This window comes from Penaeus japonicus, unplaced genomic scaffold, assembly GCF_977035675.1.
Source record: "Penaeus japonicus unplaced genomic scaffold, GWHDUDI00000001_assembly GWHDUDI00000010, whole genome shotgun sequence".
NCBI lineage: Eukaryota > Metazoa > Arthropoda > Malacostraca > Decapoda > Penaeidae > Penaeus > Penaeus japonicus.
Genome location: NW_028234412.1, coordinates 29,661,699 through 29,681,879, shown reverse-complemented (window position 1 = coordinate 29,681,879; position 20,181 = coordinate 29,661,699). Strand labels below are relative to the sequence as shown.

The 20,181-nt window shown below is 45.3% G+C and overlaps 2 protein-coding genes across 4 annotated transcripts in view; one reads left to right on the top strand and one right to left on the bottom strand.

Moving 5' to 3' along the window:
* The window catches only part of LOC147471183 (sodium-dependent nutrient amino acid transporter 1-like), a 5,257-nt gene extending 4,762 nt beyond the window's left edge, over positions 1 to 495 (bottom strand). Inside the window, exon 1 of the mRNA XM_086541191.1 lies at positions 15 to 495. Within this exon, the coding sequence (XP_086397317.1) occupies positions 15 to 236 (222 nt within the window). The 5' untranslated portion in view covers positions 237 to 495. The remainder of the gene's footprint in view (positions 1 to 14) is intronic.
* Positions 496 to 1,620: 1,125 nt separating this feature from the next.
* On the top strand, positions 1,621 to 19,874 carry LOC122260176 (uncharacterized). 3 transcript variants are annotated; one of them, XM_086541189.1, is made up of 4 exons: positions 1,621 to 2,764; positions 15,943 to 16,006; positions 16,323 to 16,428; positions 18,193 to 19,874. In XM_086541189.1, exon 1 carries the CDS (start codon positions 1,717 to 1,719, stop codon positions 2,350 to 2,352), a length of 636 nt encoding a protein of 211 aa, XP_086397315.1. In that variant the 5' UTR covers positions 1,621 to 1,716; the 3' UTR covers positions 2,353 to 2,764; positions 15,943 to 16,006; positions 16,323 to 16,428; positions 18,193 to 19,874. The 3 variants fall into 3 exon arrangements, with proteins under 3 accessions (XP_086397315.1, XP_086397316.1, XP_042883263.1); XM_086541190.1 differs by lacking the exon at positions 15,943 to 16,006; XM_043027329.2 differs by lacking the exons at positions 15,943 to 16,006; positions 16,323 to 16,428.
* Positions 19,875 to 20,181: the final 307 nt, after the last annotated feature.

Genomic DNA, 20,181 nt, shown 5'->3' with positions numbered 1-20,181 from the left:
CCGCCGGCACTTACTATGATCGTCCGAGGAAGCAGTTCCGTCCCGCTGTTGGCCATGAGGAGGTCGTCCTCGCTGCCCACTTTTAGCGCAGGCGAAGGTCTCGCCTGCGCGTCGCCAGCGTGGACGGACGCGATCTCGTTGGCGCCGGACTCGGTCCACGTGGGACTCGGCCTCGAGCCCTTCGCCCTTCCTGACGCGGCAATGGCGGGCCACAGAGACATGGTCGCCGTCGGCATGAGTGTTGCTGTCTTGCGAAGACTTTCCCTTGTGTCTCGCCTTCGGTGATGGAAGACTTTCCCTTGTGTCTCGCCTTCGGTGATGGAAGACTTTCCCTTGTGTCTCGCCCTCGGTAATGGAAGCTAGATCCCGGTAAAAGTAAGAAATCAAACAGCGTCCAGAACCAAATGTATTTCAGCAATGGAGGAAAGAAATGCTATCAGAACGTCCTTGTAGCTTCAGGATTGGTGTGATCGCTTCGACTGCCGATCGTCTTCTGGAGTTCCAAAGTGAGATGAATCCTTATAAAAGCCTTATCAGCTGCACTTCCGGAGATAGATTGCGTCATCGAAAAAAAAACCCTGATATTCAATAGCTGCATTCATTAGCGTTATCAGCTCGTATCTTATCTCATCTTAAAATATTCCATGGTGTAATCATGAGTGGTTTATTACAGGGAAGGCAGCAAGATTGTTGTGGTATTATTGTTTATATTGTTAATTCTACTGTTTTTATTATTGTTCAAACTTCTTATTGTTATCATTATCATTACTTATTACTTATATTATTAGTGTAGTAATGATACGGTACGATAATGAGGCTGCTGCTATAGTTGATGATGATGATGATGATGATAATGATGATGAGGAGGATGGGGATGATAAGATGGATTATAATGATACTACATGATACGATACTATGACAAGGATGTTGATACCAACAATAATAGTAACAGCAATTATAGTATTGATGATAATGATAACAATTCTGATAGTAATAAAAATGATAACAGTAATAATGTTAACAATCGTATAATAATGTAATAATGATAATGATATTGACAACGATTGTAATGATAATGATAATGACATTGATAAAGATCATAACAATGATATTGATAATAATAGTGATTGATAATAATCAAGACAGGTACTGATGATAATAATAACAACAATAATAGTAAGGATACTATTGAAATTTCAATACTATTAGTAGTGATGATAATGGTAACAAAAAAAACAAACGACAAAGACAACAAGATCAGCACAGACAGGAAGAATCACAATACAACTACGAGTATTAATAATTGTAGTAACAATAGTAAGTTATCAAAAGATTACTAGTGTCAGAGAGATATTCTAACCTTTGATTTGCTGACACCAGTTTCATTATATAAGTTTGTAATTGAGTCTTAGTATGACAAAACCTAAAATATGTGTTGCAAGATAATTATGTTATAATAACGATTATTATATGACCTCGTCTTACTTCTAGAATTAATTTAATTTCTTAGAATTACTTGTAAACGATTGCTATTGTTCGTAACGAGCGCTGTAACCATCCAACCATGTAAAAGTGTACTTCCCAAAGCTTCAATTCAAGTGTGTTTACAATGCTTGATGAGGCCGAAACAGTGACCCGAGACCGCCTGAACAACATGGTCCTGAACGAGACAGGACAGTCGTAAATGCACACTCGCGTCCACAGCACGTTGCAAGCATGGATTACCTTACGTCTGATATAGTGTTTGTGTTCATATTGCCCCAGCTCTTGTTCTGGGCCATTGCGCTCACCTGCTACGTTTATCGGCGCTACAGACCAGTGGATGTGATTCAGAGCAAAAAGATCGCCAAAACCATGACGAGTCCCCCGCTCAGATGCCATCCCTTCGCCTCTACCGCGAAAGTGGCGACGCCGAAGTTTACGCCGTTCGGAACCGCCGTGCCCGAGAAGTACAGGAGGGTGAGCTCTTTCTCTCCCTTCGTCGACTGCACCCCGAAGGCCTACGGGGGAGAGCCTTCGCCCAAGGCCGACGACCTGTGCTCGGCCTTGGAGGAAATTCTCGCCATGAGCACGACTCTGTACTCTTCGCCCACTTGCAACACGCCGAAGTGCCTCTCGTTCACGGCCAAGGACGACCTCGACCTCGAAATGTCTCAGAAGAAAAGTAAAAAGCTAAAACTGACGTTGGAGGACCTTCTGCCAGTGGAGTACCCGTCAACGCTGGAGCTTTCGCCGCAGCTGTCCCCGCTGGCGTCGCCGCCGCTGTCTGCCTCTCAGGCCCTCGAGCAGAGGTGGAAGAGCGTTGGTCGCGGCGTCTTCGCCAAGTTCGGGAGCCTCGACTCCGTTGTGTAAGGAAGATGCCGCCGCTCGGGGCGTGTCCAGGACTCGTGGATATTTTTTAGTGCCAATTATGGAATTTCCTCAGGAAATGATGTGAATGAACGATTTGGGTTTTGTGTTCATGTTTTCTCTTCAACTGAAGTATAACTTCGCATGTACCAGTGATAATTATTTTTCGTAGTTGCGAATGGAGATATTCTAGATAACCGTTTTCCTTTTTATCTACTGACATTTGAAATAGGTATATATGTATACACCTACATAAGCGACATCCATATCGCCATGGAAATGTTTTACTAATTGAACAAGAGACAATAAACGCAATCGGAATGCAAGGATCCCCTCGGTAGCACTCGACCATATGACGTGGTTCCATCGACCGCCATTCTCGCCGCCTGGTTCTTCCCCTTCGCGACGCATCGAGGTAAGAACCGTGTCGCTTAAGGTGGAGGATCTATAGCCATACTTAGATTAGAACTATAGTGATCACGGCTTCATTTGTAGTGAGAGGGAGGTAATGGAGTGGCTACTCGCTTTTTTCCGAGATGAATTTTTAACATTTAACATACTGTTTCTCTTTCCCTAGCTCTGCCTTGTCTCTTTCCTTTAATTCTCTTTTCTCTTTCTCTTTTTTTTCCCCCTTTTTCTCCATTTCTTGATTTCTCCTTTGCTATTTCCATTTCTTCCCCCCTTTCCTTTATCTCTCTCTCCATCTCTTCCATTTTCTTTTGCTATCTCCTTCTCGGGTTCTTTCTCCTTATATCTTTCTCCTCGTTCTCTTTCTCGTTCTCTCTTTCATTTCCTTCCTCTTTCTCTTTTTCCATTTTTATCTTTCTCTCTTTTCTCTCTTCCTTTACCCAGCTATCTCTTATGCCATAGCTGGAAACATCTGTAGACGTCACCCTCTTTACTATCATTTGATTGTATTGAATTCCCGTTTGCTATGTGACACGTATTGGTTCGCTTCCGGTCTCTCCAGCTGTATCCATTAGCCGGATGCCCTGGGCAGAGAAAGTGACCCAAGTTGCTAGTGTCACCACTGAAACGGGTCATATAAGCAAGGACTGACAGAGCGACAGGGACAGACAGGGAGGGAAGACGCACAGCTCTGACTTGTAAATTTGGGCAACACTAATTAAGTACGTCGACGAGAGAACGTCGGTCGTCTCCATCGGGTTACACTCCTCTCTCTCAACTTCAATCTCTTTCAATCTCTCCTTTCTCTCAGTCTCTCCTTTCTCGTCTCTCTGTCTCGGTCTCGTCTCTTCTCTCTCTGTCTCGTCTCTTCTCTCCTCTCCTCTCCTGTCTGTCTCGTATCTTCTCTCCTCTGTCTCGTCTCGTCTCTTCTCTCCTCTGTCTCGTCTCTTCTCTTCTCTCCTCTCTGTCTCGTCTCTTCTCTTCTCTCCTCTCTGTCTCGTCTCTTCTCTCCTCTCTGTCTCGTCTCTTCTCTTCTCTCCTCTCTGTCTCGTCTCTTCTCTCCTCTCTGTCTCGTCTCTTCTCTCCTCTCTGTCTCGTCTCTTCTCTCCTCTCTGTCTCGTCTCTTCTCTCCTCTCTGTCTCGTCTCTTCTCTTCTCTCCTCTCTGTCTCGTCTCTTCTCTCCTCTCTGTCTCGTCTCTTCTCTTCTCTCCTCTCTGTCTCGTCTCTTCTCTCCTCTCCTCTCTGTCTCGTCTCTTCTCTCCTCTCTGTCTCGTCTCTTCTCTTCTCTCCTCTCTGTCTCGTCTCTTCTCTCCTCTCTGTCTCGTCTCTTCTCTCCTCTCTGTCTCGTCTCTTCTCTCCTCTCTGTCTCGTCTCTTCTCTTCTCTCCTCTCTGTCTCGTCTCTTCTCTCCTCTCTGTCTCGTCTCTTCTCTTCTCTCCTCTCTGTCTCGTCTCTTCTCTCCTCTCTGTCTCGTCTCTTCTCTCCTCTCTGTCTCGTCTCTTCTCTCCTCTCTGTCTCGTCTCTTCTCTTCTCTCTGTCTCGTCTCGTCTCTTCTCTTCTCTCCTCTCTGTCTCGTCTCTTCTCTTCTCTCCTCTCTGTCTCGTCTCTTCTCTTCTCTCCTCTCTGTCTCGTCTCTTCTCTTCTCTCCTCTCTGTCTCGTCTCTTCTCTCCTCTCTGTCTCTTCTCTTCTCTCCTCTCTGTCTCGTCTCTTCTCTCCTCTCTGTCTCGTCTCTTCTCTCCTCTCTGTCTCGTCTCTTCTCTCCTCTCTGTCTCGTCTCTTCTCTCCTCTCTGTCTCGTCTCTTCTCTCCTCTCTGTCTCGTCTCTTCTCTCCTCTCTGTCTCGTCTCTTCTCTCCTCTCTGTCTCGTCTCTTCTCTCCTCTCTGTCTCGTCTCTTCTCTTCTCTCCTCTCTGTCTCGTCTCTTCTCTTCTCTTCTCTCCTCTCTGTCTCGTCTCTTCTCTTCTCTCCTCTCTGTCTCGTCTCTTCTCTTCTCTTCTCTCCTCTCTGTCTCGTCTCTTCTCTTCTCTCTGTCTCGTCTCTTCTCTCCTCTCTGTCTCGTCTCTTCTCTCCTCTCTGTCTCGTCTCTTCTCTCCTCTCTGTCTCGTCTCTTCTCTCCTCTCTGTCTCGTCTCTTCTCTCCTCTCTGTCTCGTCTCTTCTCTTCTCTCCTCTCTGTCTCGTCTCTTCTCTCCTCTCTGTCTCGTCTCGTCTCTTCTCTCCTCTCCTCTCTGTCTCGTCTCGTCTCTTCTCTCCTCTCTGTCTCGTCTCGTCTCTTCTCTCCTCTCTGTCTCGTCTCTTCTCTTCTCTCTTCTCTCCTCTGCCTCGTCTCTTCTCTCTTCTCTCCTCTGTCTCGTCTCTTCTCTCCTCTGTCTCGTCTCTTCTCTCCTCTGTCTCGTCTCTTCTCTCCTCTCTGTCTCGTCTCGTCTCTTCTCTCCTCTCTGTCTCGTCTCGTCTCTTCTCTCCTCTCTGTCTCGTCTCGTCTCTTCTCTCCTCTCTGTCTCGTCTCTTCTCTCCTCTCCTCTCCTCTCTGTTTCGTCTCTTCTCTCTTCTCTCCTCTGTCTCGTCTCTTCTCTCCTCTGTCTCGTCTCTTCTCTCCTCTGTCTCGTCTCTTCTCTCCTCTCTGTCTCGTCTCTTCTCTCCTCTCTGTCTCGTCTCTTCTCTCCTCTCTTTCTCTCTCTCTCTCCTCTCCTCTCTCTCTGTCTCGTCTCTTCTCTCCTCTCTCTCTGTCTCTCTCTCTCTGTGTCTCCACACAGGTGATAGTATAGAAGGTATTGATGCCTTAATTCGCGACATCGAGGAGACACTGGTTAAGGTTGAAAACTTTCACAAAAACAAACTTTTACTAAACACTAAAAGGACTCACTGTATGTTGGCACTCAAGGATTATTAACACAAATCCCAGCTGACACTCGAATACGTATTAATGATAGCATCATAATTCCTAGCAACTCTTATAAAGAACTTAGGGGTCCATTTCGATAATCATATGGGTTTTACCACTCGCATCGTTGCGATCTGTAGAAAGGTTCATGACACCTTAATGTTTATCAGTCGCATTAAGGATTTCCTTAATATGAATGCCAAGATAACTGTTATGAACTCACTCGTCACCAGTTTAATTAACTATGGCATGAGCATCTGGGGAGCTACTAATGACACACAACTACAACTGCAAAAATCGCTTAGAGTGGGGCGAGAAAACGAGATCTTGTGACGCCTTACTTACAAGAACTTTAAGTTGATGAAAATCGAGGAAAAGTTCGAATATGAAATCATAAATGTCTTGAAAGTGATGCTTAAAACGCTTCCTGGGTGGTTCCTTAGCTTTCTCTCCATGAATAATGTATCAAACACTACTAAAAGGAATCGGAGCCAACTGTTTATCCCAAAAGTCAACACATGTATTGGGTCAAAGTTTCCTTTAGTTACGGGTCCAAAATTATGGAATATCCTACCACGTCATATGTCATCTTTTAAACATTAGCTTAATTCCCATCTCTTTCATACTTAATTTGATTATTATGTTTTGTGTGTAACATGTTTTCATAATATTTGAATATGTCAAAATCCACCTTTAGAAAAGTCCGTTATGTTTGATTACTGTATTTTATTATCAAATATGATAATGATTTATGGTGTGTTACTTTGTGATATAATGTTATTCTTATGCTGTATATATTTTAAACAAGTTAGAATGTATCTTTTTATAGTATTTTCTCTCTCCTCTGTTCTCTTCTCTTCTCCCTCTCTCTCTCATCTCTCTATCCTCTCTCTATCCTCTCTCTCTCTCATCTCTCTATCCTCTCTCTCTATCCTCTCTCTCTCTCTCTCTCTCATCTCTCTATCCTCTCTCCCTCCTATTTTCTGAGCCCCTTTTCCTCCATTTTTTACTTTTCTCTCTGTCCTCTTCGCTTTCTCCCCCCCCCCCTCCTAACATTTCCCCCTTATCTCCCTCCTAACATTCCCCCCTTATCTCCCTCCTTATTCTTCCTTACCGCTTTATCCCCCCCAACTCACTCGCCCCTTATCTTTCTCTCCCCAATTCACTTCAGTTTACATCCATGTCTTTAGATAAAAAAAGAAGAAAAAAAAAAGTGTGGCAATCCGTATAGCTGATGCAACAACATCGGCGCTTTGCATTTGTTGATATACGGCTTCGATTTACGAGTTGGTTTGAAGGACTAACTATTCTGTTTTTTTACGGTGTGTGTGCTTGAAAAAGAGAGTTTATTTTGAAACGAAGGCCGCGAGGATCTCTCTTCCTTTAACTTCCTGATTCCCTTTCTCCCTCCCTTCTTAATTTTCTCCCTCCCTTGTCATCTTTCTCCCTCCCTTCTTGTCATCTTTCTCCCTCCCTTCTTGTCATCTTTCTCCCTCCCTTCTTGTCATCTTTCTCCCTCCCTTCTTGTCATCTTTCTCCCTCCCTTCTTGTCATCTTTCTCCCTCCCTTGTCATCTTTCTCCCTCTTTTGTCATCTTTCTCCCTCCCTTGTCATCTTTCTCCCTCCCTTCTTACTTTCCTCCCTCTCTTGTCATCTTTCTCCCTCCCTTGTCATCTTTCTCCTTCCCTTCTTACTTTCCTCCCTCCCTTGTCATCTTTCTCCCTCCCTTCTTACTTTCCTCCCTCCCTTCTTACTTTCCTCCCTCCCTTGTCATCTTTCTCCCTCCCTTGTCATCTTTCTCCCTCCCTTCTTACTTTCCTCCCTCCCTTGTCATCTTTCTCCCTCCCTTCTTACTTTCCTCCCTCCCTTCTTACTTTCCTCCCTCCCTTGTCATCTTTCTCCCTCCCTTGTCATCTTTCTCCCTCCCTTCTTACTTTCCTCCCTCCCTTGTCATCTTTCTCCCTCCCTTCTTACTTTCCTCCCTCCCTTGTCATCTTTCTCCCTCCCTTCTTACTTTCCTCCCTCCCTTGTCATCTTTCTCCCTCCCTTCTTACCTTCCTCCCTCCCTTGTCATCTTTCTCCCTCCCTTCTTACCTTCCTCCCTCCCTTGTCATCTTTCTCCTTCCCTTCTTACCTTTCTCCCTCTTTTGTCATCTTTCTCCCTCCCTTCTTACCTTCCTCCCTCCCTTGTCATCTTTCTCCCTCCCTTCTTACCTTTCTCCCTCCCTTGTCATCTTTCTCCCTCCCTTCTTACTTTCCTCCCTCCCTTGTCATCTTTCTCCCTCCCTTCTTACCTTCCTCCCTCCCTTGTCATCTTTCTCCCTCCCTTCTTACTTTCCTCCCTCCCTTCTTACTTTCCTCCCTCCCTTGTCATCTTTCTCCCTCCCTTCTTACTTTCCTCCCTCCCTTGTCATCTTTCTCCCTCCCTTCTTACCTTTCTCCCTCCCTTGTCATCTTTCTCCCTCCCTTCTTACTTTCCTCCCTCCCTTCTTACTTTCCTCCCTCCCTTGTCATCTTTCTCCTTCCCTTCTTACCTTTCTCCCTCCCTTGTCATCTTTCTCCCTCCCTTCTTACTTTCCTCCCTCCCTTCTTACTTTCCTCCCTCCCTTGTCATCTTTCTCCCTCCCTTCTTACTTTCCTCCCTCCTTTGTCATCTTTCTCCCTCCCTTCTTACTTTCCTCCCTCCTTTGTCATCTTTCTCCTTCCCTTCTTACCTTTCTCCCTCCCTTGTCATCTTTCTCCCTCCCTTCTTACCTTCCTCCCTCCCTTGTCATCTTTCTCCCTCCCTTCTTACCTTTCTCCCTCCCTTGTCATCTTTCTCCCTCCCTTCTTACCTTCCTCCCTCCCTTGTCATCTTTCTCCCTCCCTTCTTACCTTCCTCCCTCCCTTGTCATCTTTCTCCTTCCCTTCTTACCTTTCTCCCTCTTTTGTCATCTTTCTCCCTCCCTTCTTACCTTTCTCCCTCCCTTGTCATCTTTCTCCTTCCCTTCTTACCTTTCTCCCTCTTTTGTCATCTTTCTCCTTCCCTTCTTACTTTCCTCCCTCCCTTGTCATCTTTCTCCCTCCCTTGTCATCTTTCTCCCTCCCTTCTTACCTTTCCCCGTCCCCGTTCTTTCCCTCCCCCTTTCTTTTTATCCCTCCGTCTCTTCCGACTTCCTCCCTTTTCTCTTGTTTTCTCTTTTCTATGTTTTGTTTGCAATATCTCCTTTCGGTGTATCCCTAGCCTTATTATGAATAACATATAAATACCCTAGTTATATTAGGGATTATCGGCACAACTATGATACTATAATGAATCGGACTGATACAGAGGATCATTAGAATAATAAGTAAAGCGAGAAATTAGATTAGTTTATCGAAGAAATGTTTAGAAGTGCGACGAACGCAAACGTAAGGTAAATTCCCATTATAAAGACTTCTCCGTGGATCAGTCGGTGCACAATCACACATCCCTTCACGTGAATAAACAAAATGTGTCCTGTGTCACTCACTGTGATGCAACGCTTATTACTGATGACAAATTATGTACAACGCTATACACCTTTGTTTCATTATATACCAACCGTGTATACTGCTCTAGTGGGGACAGGCTTTAGCAAGTAGAGAATGAGTTTTTCGCTCTCATTAATGTGCTTGCAAGGACTGCTTTATATTTGCTTGTCTCGAGATTGAAGAGGAGGGACCGAGTCTTCTTCTAGATCCTTGCATCTATTTAGCTAGACGCCACTGCTGAACCTGCGGATTCTCTATATAGCTTCTTTTTTTTTCGTCATTCCTCCATCGTGATTCGCCTGTGAAATTTCTGTCTTTAGATGGTGAAAGGCTTCTCGGTGTCTGAGGCTGTTATTTTGAATATCTTCCATGTTTTTTTTTTTTTACCTAGACAGCAGGGCGGGATCTATCACCAGACTAAGGCTGATCTTCTGCCTGTTCCATTTTTTTTATTTTTTTTTACATGGGACGTATATTTTTCGGATGGAAATAAGAATATCAAGTTATTGACTTGACCTGGCGATTAATGCCACCTTCTAATACTACATGTCAATCAATTACAAAGACCTTGATTCTGGTTCTGTGGCAGTGTGACTAATTTAAAAATACAAATTCCTTTCGTTGATTTATTTCTTTAAGTGCATTCAGAAATCAGGTCAGATATAAGAACAAAGAGAGTATGCCAGACCTGGCATGCGTGAGAGCATCATCTGACGTAACATCAGTCTCGGTTTGCGTTATCTCAGATATGGTTATCTGAGATATTTCAGTCGGTGGAACAAAGTCCTAGAATCCCCCCCCCCCCCTTCTCACCCTTTCCCTCTCCCTCTCATTCTCCCTCTCTCACCTCTTTCCCTCTCATTCTCCCTCTCTCACCTCTTTCCCTCTCATTCTCCCTCTCTCACCTCTTTCCCTCTCATTCTCCCTCTCTCACCTCTTTCCCTCTCATTCTCCCTCTCTCACCTCTTTCCCTCTCATTCTCCCTCTCTCACCTCTTTCCCTCTCATTCTCCCTCGTATTCTCCCTCTCTCACCTCTTTCCCTCTCCTCCTCTCTCACCTCTTTCCCTCTCATTCTCCCTCTCTCACCTCTTTCCCTCTCATTCTCCCTCTCTCACCTCTTTCCCTCTCATTCTCCCTCTCTCACCTCTTTCCCTCTCATTCTCTCTCTCTCACCTCTTTCCCTCTCATTCTCCCTCTCCTTCTCCCTCTCTCCCCTCTCATTCTCCCTCTCTCACCTCTTTCCCTCTCATTCTCCCTCTCTCACCTCTTTCCCTCTCATTCTCCCTCGTATTCTCCCTCTCTCACCCTTTCCCTCTCCCTCTCTTCTCCCTCTCTCACCCTCTCCCTCTCCCTCTCACTCTCCCTCTCTCACCTCTTTCCCTCTCCCCCTCTCTCCCTCCCTCTCATTCTCTCTCTCTCACCTCTCCTCTCTTCTCTCCCTCTCTCCCTCTCTCCCTCTCTCCCTCTCCCTCTCTCACCTCTCTCCCTCTCCCTCTCCCTCTCTCACCTCTCTCCCTATCCCTCTCTCACTTCTCTCCCTCTCCCTCTCTCACCTCTCTCCCTCTCCCTCTCCCTCTCTCACCTCTCTCCCTCTCTCACCTCTCTCCCTCTCTCACCTCTCTCCCTCTCATTCTCTCTCTCTCACCTCTTTCCCTCTCATCCTCTCTCTCTCACCTCTTTCCTCTCCTCTCTCCCTCTCTCCTCCTCTTTCCCCTCCTCTCCCTCTCTTCCCTCTCCTTCCCTCTCTCCTCTCTCTCCCCTCTCTCATCCCTCTCTCACCTCTCCCCTCTCTCCTCCCTCTCTCACCTCTTTCCCCTCTCCTCTCTCCTCTCTCACCTCTTCCTCTCTCTCTCCCTCTCTCACTCTCCTCTCCGCTCTCCTCCTCTCCTCTCTCCTCTTCCCTCTCCTCTCCTCTCTCTCTCACCTCTCCCTCTCTCTCTCACCTCCCTCTCCTCTCTCTCTCTTCTTTCCCTCTCCCTCTCCTCTCTCTCTCTCTCCTCTTCCCTCTCCCTCTCTCCCTCTCACTCCCTTCTTCTCTCGCTTCCCTCTCTCCTCCTCTCCTCTCTCTCTCCCTCATTCCCCTCTCTCACCTCTCTCCTCTCTCTCCTCTCTCACCTCTCTCTCTCTCTCTCTCTCACTTCTCCCTCTCTCTCTCCCTCTCTCCTCTTCCTCTCCTCTCATTCTCCCTCTCTCCTCCTTCCTCTCTTCCTCTCTCCTCTCACCTCTTTCCCTCTCATTCTCCCTCTCTCTCTCCTCTCTCTCTCCCTCTCTCCTCTCTCTCCTCCTCCCATCTCTCCCTCTCCTCTCCCCCACCTCTCCTCTCCTCTCCTCTCTCACTCTCCTCTCCCTCCCCTCTCACCTCTCTCTCTCTCTTCCCTCTCTTCTCCTCCTCATCTCTCCTCTCCTCCGTCTCTCTCTTCTCTCCTCTCCCCCTCTTTCCTCTTCTCTCCCTCCTCTCTTCCACTCCCTCTTTCTCTCCTCTCTCTCCTCTCCTCTCCCCCCTCCCTCTCTCACTTCTTTCCTCTCTCTCTCTCTCACCTCTTTCCCCTCTCTCTCTCTCTCCCTCTCTCACTCTCTTTTCCCTCACTCTCTCTCTCTTCCCTCTCTCCTCTCTCCTCTCTCTCTCCTCTCTCCCTCCTCTCTCCTCTCCCTCTCTCTCTCTCTCATTTCCCTCTCTCTCTCCTCTCTCCCTCTTTCCCTCTCCCTCTCTCTCTCCCTCTCCCTCTCCTCCTCTCTCCTTCTCTCCTCTCCTCCTCTTTCCTCCTCTCTCTCCCTCTCCTCTCATTCTCCCTCTCTCTCCCTCTCTCCTCCTTCTCTCCTCTCTCAACTCTTTCCCTCTCATTCCTCCTCTCCTCTCTCCTCTCCTCTCCCTCTCTCACCTCTTTCCCTCTCATTCTCCTCTCTCACTCTCTCTCCCTCTCCCTTTTCCTCTCTCTCTCTCGCCTCTTCCCTCCTCTCCCTCTTCTCCCTCTCTCTCTCCATCTCTCCTCTCTCTCCTCCTCTCTCCCTCTTTCCTTCTCCTCTCAACGCTCCCTCTCTCACCTCTCTCCCTCTCCCTCTCTCTCTCTCTCCTCTTTCCCTCTCCCTCTTCCCTCTCTCTCTCCCTCTCTCACCTCTCTCCCTCACTTCTCTCATTCTCCCTCTCTCACCTCTTTCCCTCTCATTCTCCCTCTCTCTCCTCTTTCCCTCCTCTCTCTCTCTCTCTCTCTCTCTCCCTCTCACCTCTTCCCTCTCATTCTCCTCTCTACCTCTCTCACCCCACTCTCTCTCTCTCACCTCTTTCCCCTCTCTCCCTTCACCTCCTCTCCACCCCCCCCGCCCCTCTCCCTCTCCCCCTCCCCCCCCTCTCTCTCCCTCCCTCCCTCCCTCTCCGCTCCTCCCTCTAAATCCCCTCTCCTCACCTCTCCTCTTATCCCCTCTCTCCCCTCTCACCCCTCCTCTCCTCTCTCCACTCTCACCTCCCTCTCTCCCTCCCCCTCACCATCTCCCTCTCCCCCCCTCTCCTCTCTTTCCCTCTCATTCCCCCTCCTTTTCCTCCCTTCCTCCTCTCTCTCTCTCCCTCTTTTCCTCTCCTCTCTCCCCCTCTCCTCCTCCCCACCTCTCCCCTCTCCTCCCATCCTCCCCTCCATTCTCCCTCTCCCTCTCGCCCCTCTCATTCTCTTCCTTCTCTCTCTCTCAACCTCTTTCCCTTCTCCTCTCTCCCCCTCTCCCCTCTCTTCCTCTCCTCTCTCTCCCTCTTTCCTCTTCTCCTCTCACCCTCTCCTCCCCTCTCACCTCTTCTCCCTCTCATTCTCCCTCTCTCCCCCCTCATTCCCTCTCTCTCCCTCTCCCTCTCATTCTCTCTCTCCCTCTCCTCTCACAACTCTCTCCCCTCTTACCCTCTCCTTCTCACTCTCTCCCCTCTCCCTCTCTCTCCTCTCTCCTCTCTCCCTCCTCTTTCTCCCTCCTCTCCCTCTCTCACCTCTCTCACCTCATTCTCTCTTCCTCCCTCTCTTTTCCCTCTCATTCCTCCCTCTCTCCTCCCTTCCTCCTCTCTCCCTTCTCCCTCTCTCCTCTCTCTCTCACCTCTTTCCCTCTCATTCTCCCTCTCTCACCTCTTTCCCTCTCATTCTCCCTCTCTCACCTCTTTCCCTCTCCCTCCCTCTCCCTCTTTCCCTCTCATTCTCCCTCCTCCTCTCTCCCTCCCTCTCATCTCCCTCTCTCACTTCTCTCCCTCTCCCTCTCTCACCTCTTTCCCTCTCCCTCTCCCTCTCTCTCCCCTTCCCTCCTCACTCCTCTCACCTCTTTCCCTCCTCTCTCTCTCTCTCTCCTCTCCCCTCTCATTCTCCCTCTATCCCCTCTTCCCTTTCTCTAGCTCCCTCTCTCCCTCCCCTCTCATTCTCCCTCCCCTCCTCTCTCCCTCTCCTCCCTCTCCTCCTCTTTCCCTCTCATTCCCCCTCTCTCACCTCTTTCCCTCTCATTCTCCCTCTCTCACCTCTTTCCCTCTCATTCTCGATCCCTCTTCTCTTTACTCTTTCTCCCTCTCTCCTCCTCCTCCCTCATTCTCCCTCTCTCACCCTTTCCCTCTCATCTCCTCTCTCTCCCTCTTTCCTCTCCTCCCTCTCTCCTCGCCTTTCCTCCTCTCCCTCTCTCCTTCCCTCCCCTCCCTTCCCCTCTTTCTCCCTCTCCCCCTCTCTTCCCTCTCTCTCTCCCTCCTCCCTCCCATTCCTCCCTCTCTCCCTCCACCTCCTCTCCCTCTCTCCACTCTCTCCCTCTCTCACGCCCTCTTCACCTCTCCCTCTCTTTCTCCCTCTCTCACCTCTTCCCTCCTCTCTCTCCCTCTCTCTCACCTCTTTCCTCTCCTCCTCCTCTCCTCCCTCTTTCCCCTCTCTCCCTCCCTCCTCTTTCCCTCTCATCTCTCCCTCTCTCCTCTCCCCTCTCACCTCTCCCCTCTTTCTTCTCTCCTCTCTCCTCTTCCCTCTCCCTCCTCCTCTCCCTTTTCCCTCCTCCCTCCTCTCTCTCCCTCTCTTTCTCCCCTCTCCTCCCTCTCCTTCTCCTCTCTCTCCCTCCCCTCTCCTCCTCCTCCCTCTCTCTCCTCCATCCCTCTCCCTCTCACTTTCTCTCTCATCTCCCTCTCTCTCACCCTTTGGCTCTCCCTCTCCCTCTCCCTCTCCCTCTCCCTCTCTCACCTCTCTCCCTCTCTCACTTCTTTCCCTCTCCCTCCCTCTCCCTCTCCCTCTCCCTCTCCCTCTCTCACCTTTTTCCTCTCCCTCTCCCTCTCCCTCTCTCACCTTTTTCCTCTCCCTCTCCCTCTCCCTCTCTCACCTTTTTCCTCTCCCTCTCCCTCTCCCTCTCTCACCTTTTTCCTCTCCCTCTCCCTCTCCCTCTCTCACCTTTTTCCTCTCCCTCTCCCTCTCCCTCTCTCACCTTTTTCCTCTCCCTCTCCCTCTCCCTCTCTCACCTTTTTCCTCTCCCTCTCCCTCTCCCTCTCTCACCTTTTTCCTCTCCCTCTCTCACCTTTTTCCTCTCCCTCTCCCTCTCTCACCTTTTTCCTCTCCCTCTCCCTCTCTCACCTTTTTCCTCTCCCTCTCCCTCTCCCTCTCTCACCTTTTTCCTCTCCCTCTCCCTCTCCCTCTCTCACCTTTTTCCTCTCCCTCTCCCTCTCTCACCCCTTTCCTCTCCCTCTCCCTCTCTCACCCCTCTCCTCTCCCTCTCCCTCTCTCACCCCTCTCCTCTCCCTCTCCCTCTCTCACCCCTCTCCTATCCCTCTCCCTCTCTCCCTCAGACAAGTGCCTATAGGTAATACGTCATACCAATACAACTGTCAAATGTCTCTGAATGGAAATTTACTGTTCTGATTAGGTAGAGAATGTAATTTATGCGGTATGTAAAAGGAAGGAAATAGTATCACATAAATAGTATCACATGACCATCATACAGAGGAATGTTATCGTAATTCTTACTGAATCCTCATGATAAGAAGATAAGACTATTCAAAAATGGGTTATCCAAATTTGTAATGGGAAGTTTTATATTTATACCATGGGATGCCATGGATACCATAGGAAATTACTCATTATATTTATCATTAGTGATACATTTTCCTACTCATTATTATTCGGTATTTAATAGTGTTAATTGAGTAGACATACATATATACAGTCATCTTTTAGACTGAGTTGATGTATTTTATTACTAGTACTAGTAGTAATGGTAGTTGTAGTACTAGTAATGGCAGTAGTAGTAATGATAGTAGTAGTAACATTGATAATAATAGTAACAATTGTAGTAGTAGTAGTACTGATAGTAGTAGTAACAATGATAATAGTAATAATTGTAGTAGTAGTGCCCCTCTTTGTCTCCGTGTCACTTTATAACAGTGTTAGGTAAGGTTTGGTTAATCGTTTCATCCACAACGGATTTAAGGGGGAAAACGTTGATAGAGCTTTGTACATGCTTATCTGAGCTGCATTGCATCATCAATAACCACCCGGTCCAAAATGAAAATGGATCCTTTGTCGCCATACTGCGTACGTCTTTTCTTTATTTATTTCATTTTTTCTGTGTTTTTTCTTTGTTTTACTTTTCTTTTTTCTGTTTTTCTTCTGTCTTTATTTGCTTATTTTGCTATGTTTCTTTATTTTTCTATTTTAGCAAAGGCATGGAGGTATATCAATCTTAAATGAGCTTGACAGAAAAGTCTGCCATACACAAGAAGTTTAACCGGTTTAGAATTACAAAATGTTTTACAGAATACATAATCATTAAAAAACAAGTGTCAATGTCAGTATCTAAAAGTTATATATATGTTTTTTTTTATCTTTCTCTCTTTAAAGAGCATACATCATGAGCTAGCCTGTCCGGACGCCATAGAAGGTCATTCCCCAGATAAATGTTAAGGTGAGCTCAATCCGGGTCATTTAGGGGTTCAATTAAAGTGATCTGAATATTCAACACTACGATTTTTCAAAAGATTAATGTGAAAGATCTAATGTGAAATATGATTTGATAAAGCATTGAAGTTATTTAGTCTGGGTCTTTAACGCATAGCTTTTCGCTCTTAGTATGGGTGTTGGGGAACTAAAACGAATTATTGTTTGACAAACTCTTTTATTCGGCGTACTGAGGTTAGCTTGTAAGTCGCGTATGTATAGATGCTTTAACATTCATAAAAGGGATGGTAGATAGATTATAACCGATATTTCTTTTTTTCCAGCAACTCATGGTAGACTGAGAGATGACTGGACACCTCGTTTCGACTCCGTTGTTTACTAATAGATATCCTCTTACCGTATTTGTATGAATATCAAATACAAAAAGATGTAAGTTTCTTTCGTTATGCTATTGGTTTTTTTAATACATATTACTTTCGGTATAAACCAACAAAGCAACTATATTCGTGTTTTTATCGTAGTTACTCCTGAAATATATTACAGAAAACGTTCATCTTTTAAGGGTAACTAATAAAAATAGTTCTCATTTGTTCGGGACAGTTTCTATGTAAATTAATTACGTATCATAGATATACGAGTAATGAAGATTGTCATGGTTATGCTTGTTATCAAAGCTTAACCGCACCAATCCGAAGGAAAAAAAACACATGAGACTATATGGTAGTTCACCACTTTTTTGTCATTATTATCTTCCATTGTGTTCTTCCTGTTATCAAATCGGCTAGTCGTACACCACTAAAATAAAATAGGGATCATTTACCAATTTGGAAGAAACAAAAGTCGCTTACTGCCTCATTTTTTTCATAATTACATCTTTTTAATCCTTGTTACCATTGTTGAGATCAAGCTTTTGCATGGCTAATGACAGCGGGGTTCATGAATTGAATTTTTATATCGTGTCCAACTACTATAAACAGCCACAGGAATTGAATGTGGTTATCATTTCCATTGATTGAATCCATTGAGGTTTAAGCCTATTTATATGTCGTCCAGTCAGTTGAATAAACAAGAACTCTATACGCCGAACCGTTTCGCCATGTTAACAAACAAACGGGTTTTAAATCTTATGCGCAAACAAGATCAAAACGAAAGCAAAAAAATGAGCCAATGGTGAAGTGTTTGCCATGAAAAGAAATAAGAATTACAGTACGCGGTCAGAACAATTTAAAACAAAGCCACTTTTCACGTTTTATAAATGGCCACATTTCTTGCTAAGTAAATCTTCTTTTTCTACATAGCCTAATTGGAAAAGCAAATGTGTAGTTTGCGTATCAGTTTCTTTGAAGATTAAAAAAATTACAATATTTGTGCATAATAGAAAACAAAATCTATGGACAATATTCATACAGATTAATCAATATAGACAGTAAATGCGAATATGTAGTTTTGACTATTCCATATGTGCATATGCTCCCGCGCATAACAATGCCAACTGCAGCATCAATATTAGCAATGAATATCGACAGTAATGAGCGGAATTTAGACCTTTGATGTCTAAACAATTCTAGCCATTACTTTGATACATCAAACAGAAAACATACGTGCATACCTGCTATACATACAAAGAAACAAACGTACATACTAGAGCGAAACTAGAACAATTTATAGAAAATCGAATTCATCAGAATGTTATTACATGTTAAGCCATATATTTGTCTCATGAAAGTTATTAGGCAATACACATTCTCAGTCACGTTTCTTCATGAGTCTGAAATCATCTGGTGGAGCCACCGGGCATTTCGTAGGAGCCACACAGTGCACCTTTAACATGTATGTGTTTCACCGGACTATGTTGCTTCTGTTTTTCATGTGTGGTAGTAGTAGGGACTGTGTGTGTGTATGTGCGTGTGTGTGTGTGTGATATGTATTCTGTTTTTGTAAAACTTGTCATAGGTGTGTGTATGTATGTATATATACACCTATATTTACAAATGTGTATATACTATCTGCGAGCTTCCATAAAACGGCTTGCCTTGTGAAGGTAGGGTTATATTTTTTACCTCTGTATTGAAGTCAAATACACAGAGGCTTATCCCAGCCGTACCGCTTTTTTCCTGATGTAAATGCTCCTTGTACGAGTGTATGTATAGGGTGATTTGTTTTATAAGTCTAACCGCTTTTCTCTTCTTTCAGAGGCGACTGAATCACACCAATGCCACTTGATGTCTACGTGTCTGCTGGGTGCGGCAGTGTAGGGAAATGTGCCCTTTTTCAACAATAGCCAACTTCTACGTCGTCTTAATACCATACATTTGAAATAGTCTCTCTCAGATATTTCATATTTACCCGTGTCCGTTAATTTCAAATATGTCTGACCATTTCCACACGTTCATATGATGCAAGAAATTTCGTCAGACAGTACGCCATTACCGTATCCCTGACCCCAAGCCCTATATATACCACGACATGTGGCGAATCCTCAGCCTCGTTGCTCTCCCCTTGTCTCGTGAGACAGGGTGTCTGGCTTTCCTCGCTGTCATATTGAGTGAGATCTCGTTGCTGCAGTGTTAAAGGTGGTATTATCTCCCAAGTACAGCGCTTCTCAGTTGATTGCTGTTCGGCTGTCGGTATTCGGAACAGTGTCGAGTTCCTTCCGATCGTACTCGCTTCTGTTTTGTTATTGGATTCATTTATTATTTATTCATTTATCGTCTTTGTCCATATTGATTTGCGTTGAAGCATTAGCTTAAGAGTTACATTAGTTCCATAGGTTGCTGACCCTGCTTTCGTTATACTGACTTTAAAACCTGATTTAAAGTAGAGAGCTTCAAAGGAGTATTTTATTCTTAAGATTACGCAGAAGTGTAGAACGGATTGCTAAAGGGATTCATTCTGTTTTGTGTTGTTTAAAAACAAGCCATTTTTTTCAGCATCATATATACAAATTATATGTAACGAAATATGTTGATCGAGTTGCATTTTTGTCATCATTATCACCCCGTTTTATATATTTTTATTAATCTAATTTCAACTTACCACTAAAAGTAAGTTGATCTGAATGTAACTGACAAATAAGGACTCAATGAATTTATGATTCGCAATAAAAATTCAGTGACCTGAAATGTATTTTGTATTTAAATAAGTACCTAATATAGTATAGCGTTATACTACTGCAAACATGAATAAATAAAATCATGTTCCAGACTGTAGTGCAAGGATTAGCGTGTTTCTGTAGTAGTTCTTGTTTCTCTATCTAAGAAATGGATAATATCATGCATATAAGAAATAAAATGTTCTGATTATATTCACTTTCTTTGTATATGACTCTAGGCGAAAAATGCCCCGAAATTTACATGAGAAAGTGACGAAGAGTTCATTTTATCCGACACATTGCTACTACTAAAGGGAGCGTTATGTGCATGTCTTGGCATAATTGATGTAAGGGGAAAAAGGATCGCTTTGTTTCTTTATTTGACTATGAATAATAACTATATGTAGTGACTGATGATGCCAATTTGTAATCATGATTATTACGATTACTGTAACAATCACTAAAATAGGTTTAGTTCAAAATCCCAGCTGTAGATGGCACCACTCTCCCCTGGCAGCAGCAGGAAAGGAAGCCTTGAATGGAACCCATCCATTTTCAGACACATTAAGATGACCTGCTATAAGGCACCGGCGATTCAGAATGTGAATGAGGTAGAACGAGAAGAGGAAGGTGATCCAAACCATGTGCAGCGTCTGTAATATGCCCTTGCAATATGGCTGGTTTGTACTGTGGTACTCGCAGTCGTAAGCACAGGTCTCCATCCTCCTCCCTATCTCTTCATGTCTTCATTTGTTATGATTATTTTTATTGTATTTGTTTGCGAAAGAACACTAATGTGAAAATAAAGTTATTTTTGTTCTCATAAAATTTTAATACCTATATCACACTTTCAGTAACATAATGAGCTGATATGGACCCCATACTACGATATTGATATACTACACCTATTGATAAACTCTGCCAGATGGCACACATAAATCTCACAAGATAATATAACAAAAACGAAAGAGCTCAAAAGGTTGGGCCACGTCGGGTGAATCTCCCTCGTTTTGAAACAAAACATCTGAGGTGCCTCGCTGGTGGCACTGGTGCACGACATAGGGCCCAGTCGAGCAAATATTTCCCCTTCT

Coding starts and splice junctions, on each gene's coding strand:
- LOC122260176 (XM_043027329.2), top strand. CDS start 1,717: ATGGATTACCTTACGTCTGATATAGTGTTTGTGTTCATATTGCCCCAG.